Below are 14155 nucleotides of genomic sequence, written 5' to 3' on the forward strand. Positions count from 1 at the left end.
AATTTTACATGTATGCAATGCCATTTAAATGCAATTATAGATAATAATAATAATAATAATAATAATAAATACTGTGTAGTGTTGTAAATAGTCAACGGGAAGGATTCTATTAAGATATAAGCCATGAGCACTACACAGCCAGAAAAAAACCTAGGCAGGACAAGTACAAATATTGGGGCAAGTAGATTTGAGAAGTCAGGCAAGTAGAAAAAAACCTTAACGTTGAACCCTGCATGTGTTGAGCTGCTGCCGCTTAAGGTTAGACGGCACTGTACATAGAGCGCTTCTGCTCGTTAGTAATAAATTCTAATGTTGGATGTTCACTCCTTCACACAGATGAGTATAGAAAAATATTTTCAACGGCCAAAAAGGGCTGGACTTGGAGAGGAGGTAGGCCTACAGTTCGGACCACAGGTGCGACCAGTTCAGCAGCAGCAGGAGGAGGAGGAGGAGGAGGTTGACTGACTGTGGCAGGACACCTCTGCCTCTGTTTCACTTCATGTTGCTGGTAAATAATATGGTTGTAGTAGTAGGCTAAAGTTAAATTATTTAGTATTCACTAATTAAAGGGGCAGAGCTTTAAGAGACATTTTATCTTTTATATTTTATAAGATATATTTTTTGTAAGAACCACAATTAATAAATATATTTCAGTGAATCACTAATTGTTCAAATATGTATATAAATATGTACATAAAATGTTGTAATTATATTCCAACTCCGCGTTCTTCTTGGTCATCGCCGCTTAAGCCCGCCCACCCCCCCCTCCCCCGCACGCCCGCCGACCACACCACCACAAATAGATGCCTGTCCTGTGGGAAACACTGCACTCCCTGCCAATTTACGCCTATTCAGAATAATCCTGTTTTTCTTTTAAACAAGAAGCCATTGAACTTTCCAACATGGTATGATAAGGGAGTCAGATGCCTTGGGGATATCTTCAATGCAAACGGTTTTATCTCTTTTAAAAGTTTAATAACACAATATGCAATCAATCCTAATAAATTCCTACAATATATACAAATCAAATCTGTAATCAGTGCAAGATTCAACAAAACAACATGGGAAAGTAGTCCTACGACCGTTAAATTCTTCAAAACATCTGTCCCCAAAGCTTTACCCAAATTATATGCTCTCTTATCAAAAATAGATAACACAATAAGTATCCCAACTTCCAAATGGCACTCAGACGTATCCACAAGCTGTGACCCAGAATTCTGGAAACAAATATGCCTCAATACTACTCGTTTGCTGTGTTTGCATTGCGCATGGGGGCTGTGCAGTTTTTCTGCGTTTGGTTGCTGGTATGGGCTCTGCAGGGTTGGGTTGGGGCGGGCAGGGACTGGCTTTGTTTGTTGGGGGGTGGGCTCGCATGGTGTCACGTTAAAGTGGTCTGGTGTGGGTCACAGGCCGTGGGGCGGGGGGATCGGGTGGCGGCCTCCTGGCTGTAGTTCCTGGTTGTCGGCCACATGGACTGGGGGGTGGGGGGTGGGGGTGGGTGGGGGGGGGTGTCCAGGCTCTCTACTCCTCCTACTTATAGCACACACAGTCACACATATATAGGACTTTGGGGGATTGTCCTGCGGAGAGGCATGGCGGGGGGATGAGGATGCCTCCTATGGGGCTCCAGTCCTCCTGTCTTGTCCCCTGCTCGTCCATTCCTCAATCTTAGCTGCATACTATACACTTAGGATTTGCGGGGCTTGGCTTGGTTGGGACCCACCATGACCTTGATGTCCCCCAATTTTAATCGAATTATTAGTTCCCACAAGCATACTTATCTCACTCACGCTACAGTACACACATCAAAGGGACTGGAGGTCGGCTGTAACGGCTGACCTCCTAATTTTAACTATACAGTAGACACTTTGGGGGCCTTGTACACATGCATGGGGGGTTGAGGTTCGGCGCACTCCTCATTGCCTCGTCGGCCGGTGCGGATAGCGGGGACTGCGGTCTGGTGGCCTGCCAGGCTTTTATTCATTTATTATTATTTCTTTTTGTAATTTATTTATTATTTTTATTATTTACTTTTTATTGTATTTAATTTTATTTTATGTTATTTTTTTTAATTATTTTTAAATCTTATTATTTATTTGTGTGTGGCGTCGAGCGGGTCTCACTTCCTGTTGGGTGGGGTCCGTGCCCGTGTGGCCCGACCTTGCGCTGTGGGGTCTCTGTTGGTGACTTGATGTGGTGGTGGCGCGGCCCCCATGTCTGGTCTGGATGCTGTGTCTCGGTTGTTTGGGCAGTGGTGTGTTTGTGCGGGTTTGGGTTGGGGTGGTGGGGTATTTTGGTGGTGGTGGGGGGGGGGGGGGGGGTGTTGGTGTCTCTTGTTTGCATGTTGGCGTTTGGGCTGGCTGGCGGGCTGGCGCTGGCTGGTCTCCGTGATCCTTTTGGCGTGTGGTTGCCGGTTGCAGTTTTTTTGATCGCTTTGATTCGATTGGGTGGTGCTGTCTGTCTGGGGGTATTGCAGCTGCTGTTTCTGCTGCCGTTTGTGTGTGGTGTGGGCACCCGTGGCTGCTGGGTCTGGTGCAGGGGGGTGGCTGATGTTGTGACTGGTGGCAGCGAGCGCGCGTGGTGGTTGTCAGGGCTAACGAACTGTGTATATGTATGTATATGTGTGTGTATGTGTATGTAAGTGTATATATGTGTATGTATGTGTATGTATATGTATATATGGGTATGTGTGTGTATGTGTACATGTATGTGGCTTTGTATATGTATATATGTATGTATGTATATATATATACGTATGTATATTTCTGGGGGTACCCTCTTGGCCTGCCTGTCAGGCGGGGGTCGGCGCCTCAGGCTGCTGCGTCCGGACTGCGTGTCTGGAGCTCCCGGGTCCCACCGTCCATCCCTTCCGGGTGCCCGTCTTGGTTGGGGCCTGCTGGGTCTAGTCCCTGCGTCTATTGTGGTGCTGCAAGGTATTCCGAGGTGCTGCGAGTAGGCCAGTTGCTGGGTTAGTGACCTTGTGTGTCAGTATGTCTGTGATCTTCTTTTAATTCTTTTTTTTTAATTAATTAATTAATTTTTTAATATATTTTATTAATATTATTATATATACGGCGGGGCGGTTGCTGGTTGTTCCATCTCCATCGTTGGGGTCCCTGCGGGTGGGGTGGGTGGTTCCCGTGGCCCCGTGCTGGGTGGTCCTGCGGCGGCTGACTTGGGTGTGGTGGCCGGGGGCTGGCCTCGCCGCGCTCTCCGGGGGTGGGGGTGGGGGGGGCTCGTGGGAGCCCGGTTGCCGGTGGGACGGGGGCGGTCTTCCCGTCCGGTTGCGGCAAGTATCTGGGCCCCCCCGGGCGGGGCGTCCCGCCTTTCTGCCCGTGTGGGGTGTGGTCTCTCGCTGGCTTGGGGTCTGGCTGTCCCCTGCTTTTCTCGTGCCTTGTCCTCTGCCGGGTGCGTCTGTCTGCCGCCTGCTGCTGACCTTTGTGGGCGGCGCGGTGGGCCGTGCTCTGGGGTTCCTGTCGCTGGCCGGCTTGGCTGCGTGGGGTCGGTGGTCCCTGGTTCCCTGGGCACCACACCTACTGTTTGTGGGTTGGGCTCTCGGAGAGGCTGGGACCGTACTATGGCTCCCACGCACACTGGGAGTCGAATATATTGTACATACAAATTCACATATACTCACATACATACATAGGTATCTACGCTCCCACATACATACACAAATACGGTACATATTTACATACTCAAAGTTCGTACATCCACACGCACATTCATTATACAAACATACACATACTGTACATACTGTATATATTCACTGTACAAACATACATATACACATACTGTACATATACACTCACTGTACAAACACATATACACATTCTGTACATATACATTCACTGTACAAACATACATATGCACATACTGTACATATACATTCACTGTACAAACACAGATACACATGTACATATACAAGTACATATGCATACATACACTCATCACATAATCACGTTTCATCAAACATATATTAACGATGTTGCCCTAGAGCCCTGCGATGAGGAGGCGACTTGTCCAGGGTGTACCCCGCCTTCCGCCCGATTGTAGCTGAGATAGGCTCCAGCGCCCCCCGCGACCCCAAAGGGAATAAGCGGTAGAAAATGGATGGATGGATGATTGATATAACACATGGCACATTGACAAAGCTTAACCTATTGTTACTATAACAAGCTACAAGGTTAATGTAGGTTGCTTCTCTTTCTTCCCCTCCATTTTTCTGCATTCTTACGTATCTCAAGTTATCATTACGTATATGTATTGTTGCATTTGAACAACTGTATTGTTGATAATAGAGGTAAATTATTGGTATTGTTCATTATCAATAGCGCTATTTCTATTGGTATTTGTATTGATTCATTTGTAGTGTAATAATGCTCATTTTCATTACTGTATTCTTTTTTATTTTCGCTAACTGCTTATTTGCTATCACTTTTACCATCATATTTGTACATGTCTTATTTGCTGATGTTGCTCTATTGTTGTTGTTGTGTTTGCTGTTGTTGTTTTTGTCTCTCTGTCTAATCCCCCTCTTGTCCCCACAATTTCCCCCTCTGTCTTCTTTTTTTTCTCTTTCTATCCCCTCCTGCTCCGGCCCGGCTGCACCAAATGATAATATAAATACATTTAATAAAATCAAATACAAATAAGGCAACAAGAGAAGTATCCTACATTTCTCTTTTGTAAAGTAAATCTGAACAGCCGATATGGGCATCTAGATCAACTATATGATTTGCCTGAGAAGCTGTACAGGACAAAAAATAAAATAAATAAATAAAATAAAAAATGATTTTGTTTTGCTGTTATGAATCTTTCTTTTTTACTTGGTCTGAGGAAATATTCTAATTTTTTGAGATAGGATTTTTGAGTTTTCTTATGCGTTAATCAGCAATATCAAAATAATAAAAGGCTTGCAATATTTCAGTTGATGTGTAATGAATCCAGAATGTATGACATTTTCATGTTTTTAGTTGCATTACAGAAAATAAAGGACTTTATCACAATATTCAAATTTTCTGAGACAATCCTGTATATATATTGTATATGTATTATAAACTGCGATGAGATGGCGACTTGTCCAGGGTGTACACCGCCTTCCGCCCAAATGCAGCTGAGATAGGCTCCAGCACCCCCGCGACCCCAAAAGGGACAAGCGGTAGAAAATGGATGGATGGATGTATTATATATTACTGTAACTTGTTCTTAAAAATAGTGGTTATTTTGTAAGTCCAATTGAGTGATTGTGTGTATATACTGTATTTTCATGTTTTTAGTTGCGTTACAGAAAATAAAGGACATTATCAGAATAGTCAAATTTTCTGAGACAGTCCTGTATGTGCGTTCTGATCACTCATTGCAGCTACCAGTAAAGAACCACATCATCCAATCCAGTGTGGGTTTTTGGCGGGACAGGTATACAGCAGTTATTAATGTATACTGTATATATGTGTGTGTATATATATATATATATATATCACTGTAAATAGTTGTAAGTTGACCAATTTGAAAAAGAAAAACATCACACAAATATAACAAATACTTTTTCTCTCAGCACATACTGGAGCTGTGTACCATTTGTCTGTCACAGAATGACATCGCACTAAGACATTCAGTGATTTTTCTTTAGCTATTTAGAATTTTGGTACAGTAAAAACCTTTTACACTAAGTGGTTGCTAGCTAAATTTTCTGAAAATCGTAGGTATATTCTTACTATCGTTTACATTTTCAGAATGTATAATATTGTTTTTTAGAGAAATGCTTTGACATTCTGTTATTATTGTTAATATTACTTGGAATCAATTTTTGGCAGCAGCAAAGTGGCTATTTGGGTAGTTTTTAGCTCTAAAAATGGTATTTCAACCAGTCAACAGTACAGTAGATACTTGATTTTGATATATTATATGTAATGATCATAAGGGTATTCTAGTAGAATATGCAGAGATAAGATGTGTCAGAATCAAAATATTACTTTAAATCAATTTTTAGCAGCAACAAAGTGGCTGTTTGGGTATATTTTAGCTTTGTAAAGGGTATTTCAACAAGTAAACAGCACAGTAGGTACTTGATTTTGATATATGTAATGCCCATAAGGGTATTCTAGTGAAATATGCAGAGATAGGATGTGTCAGTATCAAAATATTACTTGAAATCAATTTTTGGCAGCAACAAAGTGGCCGTTTGGGTATATTTTAGCTTTGTAAAGGGTATTTTAACAAGTAAACAGTACATTAGGTACTTGATTTTGGCCAGCAAGGCCTTCTCTGCTGGCCTAACATAACCAGAAACCATAATCATAATTAAAGATAAAAGTATTTTTTTATTTACTTTCCCTAAATATCTAAACGTATTCATATTCTCTTCATGTCATATTATGCTCCTTCCAGTGCTGTTGTTTTATAGTTTATAGAGTTTTTATCCAATCACAATTCAGCAAGCTTATGTTGCCATGCTGTACCAAATCTGCCTAGAGCCTTCAGATTCAGCAATGCAGGCATCTGTGCGCTGTAAGCAAACGAGGACATACAGTGACATACAGTTGCAATAGCCAATCAGATCACGTGTTGTTGTCAGTAAGGCCTTCCAGATGGCCTAAGGCAGATATATAGTGATGTTACGAGCCATGTAACATAAGAACTCCAACACCCAGCATGCCACAGTAGAAAAGAGCATCCCCGTTTAGGTTGTTTAATGTAGACATGCCGGCCGGGATGTTTTGGATGAGCACCTGTGGAGTAAACTTTTAAGAATTCAGCCAACACGCCTCGCCTGCTTCTTTTATGATTAGACAAGACAACATATTTATTTGCAAGGCCATTTTCAAGAAGGATATTTAAGATTGAAACTACATCTTGTGAGACCATCTCGGGCAACTCCGAAGCAGCTCAGCTGTCGATGAAATGTGAGTTCAGATATTTTATTTCTTTATTTTTTCACGTTTAAAATGTTTTTTGCAATTTTAATTGTGACACTACCAAATAAGATATGTTTTAATTGCTGATGCGGGTTTATTGATTTTTAAATGCGCCAGAAAATAACCTGTTTTGTACAATGCCCAGTAGTGCGTAAATGTGTTCATGTATAGTGTTTCTCCAGCAATGGTCATGTGGTGACATAAATGATATTTTTAGAGGTAATCATTGAAGTCGGACATCACTGAAGGCCTAGGTGCGAAACGCACGGCCCGCCACTGTCATAAAGGTATTCTAGTAAAATATGCGTGTGTAAATATGCATTGTGTAAATATCAAAATATTACATTGAATCACTTTTTGTCAGGCAATATTACATTTAATGACAATTTTACATAAATGAAAAAGGGACAAGCGGTAGAAAATGGATAGATGGATGGATGGAATACATCCAAACACTTTATATTTACAAACCCCGTTTCCATATGAGTTGGGAAATTGTGTTAGATGTAAATATCAACGGAATACAATGATTTGCAAATCATTTTCAACCCATATTCAGTTGAATATGCTACAAAGACAACATATTTGATGTTCAAACTGATAAACATTTTTTTTTTTTGCAAATAATGATTAACTTTAGAATTTGATGCCAGCAACACATGACAAAGAAGTTGGGAAAGGTGATAAAGTTGAGGAATGCTCATCAAAAACTTATTTGGAACATCCCACAGGTGAACAGGCAAATTGGGAACAGGTGGGTGTCATGATTGGGTATAAAAGTAGATTTCATGAAATGCTCAGTCATTCACAAACAAGGATGGGGCGAGGGTCACCACTTTGTCAACCAATGCGTGAGCATATTGTTGAACAGTTTAAGAAAAACCTTTCTCAACCAGCTATTGCAAGGAATTTAGGGATTTCACCATCTACGGTCCGTAATATCATCAAAGGGTTCAGAGAATCTGGAGAAATCACTGCACGTAAGCAGCTAAGCCCGTGACCTTTGATCCCTCAGGCTGTACTGCATCAACAAGCGACATCAGTGTGTAAAGGATATCACCACATGGGCTCAGGAACACTTCAGAAACCCACTGTCAGTAACTACAGTTGGTCGCTACATCTGTAAGTGCAAGTTAAAACTCTCCTATGCAAGGCGAAAACCGTTTATCAGCAACACCCAGAAACACCCTCGGCTTTGCTGGGCCTGAGCTCATCTAAGATGGACTGATATAAAGTGAAAAAGTGGTCTGTGGTCTGACGAGTCCACATTTCAAATTGTTTTTGGAAACTGTGGACGTCGTGTCCTCCGGACAAAAGAGGAAAAGAACCATCCGGATTGTTATAGGCGCAAAGTTGAAAAGCCAGCATCTGTGATGGTATTGGGGTGTATTAGTGCCCAAGACATGGGTAACTTACACATCTGTGAAGGCGCCATTAATGCTGAAAGGTACGATGAGGTGGCGACTTGTCCAGGGTGTACCCCGCCTTCCGCCCGATTGTAGCTGAGATTGGCTCCAGCGCCCCCCGCGACTCCGAAGGGAATAAGCGGTAGAAAATGGATGGATGGATGGTACATACAGGTTTTGGAGCAACATATGTTGCCATCCAAGCAACGTTACCATGGACGCCCCTGCTTATTTCAGCAAGACAATGCCAAGCCACGTGTTACATCAACGTGGCTTCATAGTAAAAGAGTGCGGGTACTAGACTGGCCTGCCTGTATTCCAGACCTGTCTCCCATTGAAAATGTGTGGCGCATTATGAAGCCTAAAATACCACAACGGAAACCCCCGGACTGTTGAACAACTTAAGCTGTACATCAAGCAAGAATGGGAAAGAATTACACCTGAGATGCTTAAAAAATGTGTCACCTCAGTTCCCAAACGTTACTGAGTGTTGTTAAAAGGAAAGGCCATGTAACACAGTGGTGAACATGCACTTTCCCAACTTTAATTATGATGCGTTCAAGAGTCTTACGGCCTGAGGGAAGATATGGAAACGGGGTTTGTATTACGTGCACGAAAAAATAACAGTTACAATTGTATGTATCTTCCAAACAAGAAAGAGGTTTTATCACATCAACATCGGACTAACAATCGTCCTTTAAATCTTATTAACACCACAGAAAAGGCAAACTGTCATTTTCGGGACACGATAAAGGCTTAAATAATGTCAAACACGTAGCGTACAATAACCACCAAGATAAAGTGCTAGTCTTGTACCTAGTAATCCGCTGTGGACAGACGAAGCGAAAAGATGCAGGTTTAGCGAACGCTGCGCACTCCCGCGACAGAAATACATTTTTGCCAGGCATTCACATTTTGGCACAACACTGGGAGTGCTGGTTCGTAAAAATAAGCTTTTAAGAAGACTTCCCTCGGCGAGGTTGTTGTCAATGTTACAGGTCCCGGCTTGGGTACCTGGTCACAGCTTATAGTTATCCTGCAATATGGACACAAGGATCACAAATTGAAACGTGTTGTCGCTTTCACAGATTCCACAGGATTGTGTTTTTATTAGGGGTGGGCAAGTTAATGCGTTAATTTCGAGTTAATGCATCAATCTATTAACGCTGACAATTTTTTTATCGCGCGTAATTGCGTATTTTTTTTACATGCTTTTATTTTGTTAACGCCTATTGCTGGCTCCTGCGGAAAAGGAAGGAGAACGCAGAAAAAAACAAAACAAGCATGGAGAAGAAGGGTAACTTAACAGAACTTTTACATGGTCATTTTCATTATAAAGTACTTCCAGGCGGCAGATTTGACAGAAGCAAAGTGGTTTGTAGCCACTGCCAAGCTGAATTTTCTTATCACAGGAGTACTTCCGGTCTAAAATATCACCTTAACGCGAAGCACACTGTTGATGGCAGCAAACCATCCAACAAAGCAGAAAGTGGAGCCAGGCTTGGGCAGACTACGTTAAATACAGCGTGAGGGAGAAGTATAGATAAAGGAGAGCAAGAGAAGCTAACAAATGCCATAACGAAGTGGATAGTTACAGACTGTTGGCCCATTAGTATTGTGGAAGACGCTAGCCTGAGTGACAGCGCGTATGAGCCGCCATCAAGACGCATCATCGCACCAAGAATACAGCAGTTGTATGAAAGGAGAGGACTGTAAAAGTGACAACTTTACAACGTGCAGCTGTAGAGGCTCTCAGTGCATTATATTGATGAAAAGTGGGTGTTGCATTCACATGCTGTCTATAATGAAAACAGAGGAGAGGCATTATGGAAAGGAAAATTAGAGGAAAATGTTTCTGCTGTTACCTCAGAAATTGCCTGTTTGGATGTTATGATTGTGGCTCAGGGATTTGTATGTAGATTATATTTATTTTCCATAACAAACAGGATAACTTAAATACCCTGGCAGTGGCAATAAACTTGAATGTTTGTATTGACATTTTTTGAGTTGATTTTCATAAAATATGCTATTTAACTGCTACTGTTTAACAAGTACTGATTAAAATTGTGTTTGCACAACAAATGTTTTGGCACTTTTGTTCATATGGGAGAATATTCCAATAAAGGTGCACTACACACTACTTTTAAATTCATTATTGGGTTTTGCGTATACAATGCAGTTAATCGTGGTTAATCGGAGAAATTGTGCGATTAATTATGATTAACATTTTTAATCGTTGCCCAGCCCTAGTTTTTATTGAACCACAATAAAATATATTCTGTCTCTTTCTTTCTTTTGTTTTTTTCCATTGTTTTTTTAAATGTTCATATTTTTGTATTATCACAATAATAATCAATATAACAATCATTCTGTCATTATTCAAATTCACACTACATAACACCATTCTCATTATACATCATCTGTTCTGTTCATCAATATCTCTCGTTTTCCTTTTCAGCATAATACTGTTTCTACAGTGTCCATATTATTGTAGTGTCACTACATTGCTTTGGCAAAGCCCACGTGTGAGTAGCTGCACCACTACAGCGCACCCAGGAAGTGGACAGTGGCTAATGCTAACAACACTGGTAGAACTGGACCATACTTGCCAACCCTCCCGGATTTTCTGGGAGACTCCCGAAATTCAGCGCCTCTCCCGAAAACCTCCCGGGACAAATTTTCTCCCGAAAATCTCCCGAAATTCAGGCGGACTCAGGTCCTCCACAATATAAAAAAGCGTACCTGCCCAATCACGTTATAACTATAGAATGATGGAGGGCGAGTTCTTGGTTTCTTATGTGGGTTTATTGTTAGGCAGTTTCATTAACGTCCTCCCAGCGTGGCAACAACACACAACAACAGCAGTCACTTTTTTGTATACCGTAAAGCAGTTCGTCTGCTGTAAACAGCAATGTTGTGACACTCTTAAACAGGACAATACTACCATCTAGTGAATTTGATGAAAGCACTTTTGTGCGTGCCACACATCAATGCATCATCAGACAGGGTGTTCAGCATCGTTCGAAAAATAGTGACAGAGAATAGAACAAGGATGGACAATTCAACCCTTAACTCAACAATGAGTAGATGAGTGTTACGTGTGTGTATATGTGTAAATAAATGAACACTGAAATTCAAGTATTTATTTTATATATATATATATATATATATATATATATATAATAAAATAAATATATATATATATATATATATATATATATATATATATATATACACACACAGGTAAAAGCCAGTAAATTAGAATATTTTGAAAAACTTGATTTATTTCAGTAATTGCATTCAAAAGGTGTAACTTGTACATTATATTTATTCATTGCACACAGACTGATGCATTCAAATGTTTATTTCATTTAATTTTGATGATTTGAAGTGGCAACAAATGAAAATCCAAAATTCTGTGTGTCACAAAATTAGAATATTACTTAAGGCTAACACAAAAAAGGGATTTTTAGAAATGTTGGCCAACTGAAAAGTATGAAAATGAAAAATATGAGCATGTACAATACTCAATACTTGGTTGGAGCTCCTTTTGCCTCAATTACTGCGTTAATGCGGCGTGGCATGGAGTCGATGAGTTTCTGGCACTGCTCAGGTGTTATGAGAGCCCAGGTTGCTCTGATAGTGGCCTTCAACTCTTCTGCGTTTTTGGGTCTGGCATTCTGCATCTTCCTTTTCACAATACCCCACAGATTTTCTATGGGGCTAAGGTCAGGGGAGTTGGCGGGCCAATTTAGAACAGAAATACCATGGTCCGTAAACCAGGCACGGGTAGATTTTGCGCTGTGTGCAGGCGCCAAGTCCTGTTGGAACTTGAAATCTCCATCTCCATAGAGCAGGTCACCAGCAGGAAGCATGAAGTGCTCTAAAACTTGCTGGTAGACGGCTGCGTTGACCCTGGATCTCAGGAAACAGAGTGGACCGACACCAGCAGATGACATGGCACCCCAAACCATCACTGATGGTGGAAACTTTACACTAGACTTCAGGCAACGTGGATCCTGTGCCTCTCCTGTCTTCCTCCAGACTCTGGGACCTCGATTTCCAAAGGAAATGCAAAATTTGCATGGTTGGGTGATGGTTTGGGGTGCCATGTCATCTGCTGGTGTCGGTCCACTCTGTTTCCTGAGATCCAGGGTCAACGCAGCCGTCTACAAGCAAGTTTTAGAGCACTTCATGCTTCCTGCTGCTGACCTGCTCTATGGAGATGGAGATTTCAAGTTCCAACAGGACTTGGCGCCTGCACACAGTGCAAAATCTACCCGTGCCTGGTTTACGGACCATGGTATTTCTGTTCTAAATTGGCCCGCCAACTCCCCTGACCTTAGCCCCATAGAAAATCTGTGGGGTATTGTGAAAAGGAAGATGCAGAATGCCAGACCCAAAAACGCAGAAGAGTTGAAGGCCACTATCAGAGCAACCTGGGCTCTCATAACACCTGAGCAGTGCCAGAAACTCATCGACTCCATGCCACGCCGCATTAACGCAGTAATTGAGGCAAAAGGAGCTCCAACCAAGTATTGAGTATTGTACATGCTCATATTTTTCATTTTCATACTTTTCAGTTGGCCAACATTTCTAAAAATCCCTTTTTTGTATTAGCCTTAAGTAATATTCTAATTTTGTGACACACGGAATTTTGGATTTTCATTTGTTACCACTTCAAATCATCAAAATTAAATGAAATAAACATTTGAATGCATCAGTCTGTGTGCAATGAATAAATATAATGTACAAGTTACACCTTTTGAATGCAATTACTGAAATAAATCAAGTTTTTCAAAATATTCTAATTTACTGGCTTTTACCTGTATATATATATATATATATATATATATATATGTATATATATGTATATATATATATATATATATATATATAGCTAGAATTCACTGAACGTCAAGTATTTCTTATATATATATATATATATATATATATATATATATATATATATATATACATATATATATATATATATATATATATATACATATACCCCCACCCCCTCCCCCCACCTCCCGAAATCGGAGGTCTCAAGGTTGGCAAGTATGAACTGGACCATTAAACAAGATAGAAAATTGTAATACAAAAACGAACTCATATTGTACACATTTAGGCTCATTGCACTTGTCACTTTTGCAGAAGTGGTTAGAAAAATAATAATAGAAAAATAAACTGCAGCAGCCCACTTTGTATTACATTACAATGTCCCAAAATGAACACCAAACGTCATCATCCTTACATCAAAATTAAGCTCAGTGACTGCACTTTATCACGAAATTATTTGTGTTTCAAATATAGCTGCTTTAAGGTCATTACTAACCTGCAATATGGACACAAGTATCACAAATTGAAACGTGTTGTCGCTTTCACAGGATTGTGGAGTTTGGGCGGAAGTACGTCAGTGTACAGGAGACTCCCACGGTGAAACAGACCTACACTGCCCCCTACTGTCAGTAGTTAGCTGTTGTTTAGCAATCTGTTGAGATCCTTGTGTCACCATTACCTCTCATTTACATGAATATTATCAAAACAAATTATAAAAAAAACACAATAACAACTGTTTGTGGGTGTCACATCAACAAAAAAGTGCCTCTTGAGTTTCTGCCTGCCTTCCTTTATTTTTTGCTTGCACTACATCTTACATGCAGACCCTCGGTTACAATACTTTACTATTTGGAGGGCTTTAATACTCACCTGTTTGTGACAAAAAGCATCAGTCTCCATTACAGCTCTGCATCCGACAGGGAGCAATGCTACTCCTGATTGGTGCTATTGTACAATACTTAATTTGGTGTCAGAGCTTGACACCTT

The 14155-nt window shown here is 40.9% G+C and overlaps 1 protein-coding gene across 2 annotated transcripts in view; it reads right to left on the reverse strand.

Moving 5' to 3' along the window:
- The window catches only part of ftcdnl1 (formiminotransferase cyclodeaminase N-terminal like 1), a 159213-nt gene extending 145106 nt beyond the window's left edge, over positions 1–14107 (reverse strand). Inside the window, exon 1 of one of the 2 annotated variants that reach the window (XM_061926432.1) lies at positions 14039–14107. In XM_061926432.1, coding sequence (XP_061782416.1) covers positions 14039–14058 — 20 coding nt within the window. In that variant the 5' untranslated portion in view covers positions 14059–14107. Of the gene's footprint in view, positions 1–13664; positions 13757–14038 lie in introns of those variants that run through there. The other variant, XM_061926434.2, reaches the window with a different exon arrangement.
- Positions 14108–14155: the final 48 nt, after the last annotated feature.

This window comes from Nerophis lumbriciformis, linkage group LG31 (genome assembly GCF_033978685.3).
Source record: "Nerophis lumbriciformis linkage group LG31, RoL_Nlum_v2.1, whole genome shotgun sequence".
Lineage (NCBI taxonomy): Eukaryota > Metazoa > Chordata > Actinopteri > Syngnathiformes > Syngnathidae > Nerophis > Nerophis lumbriciformis.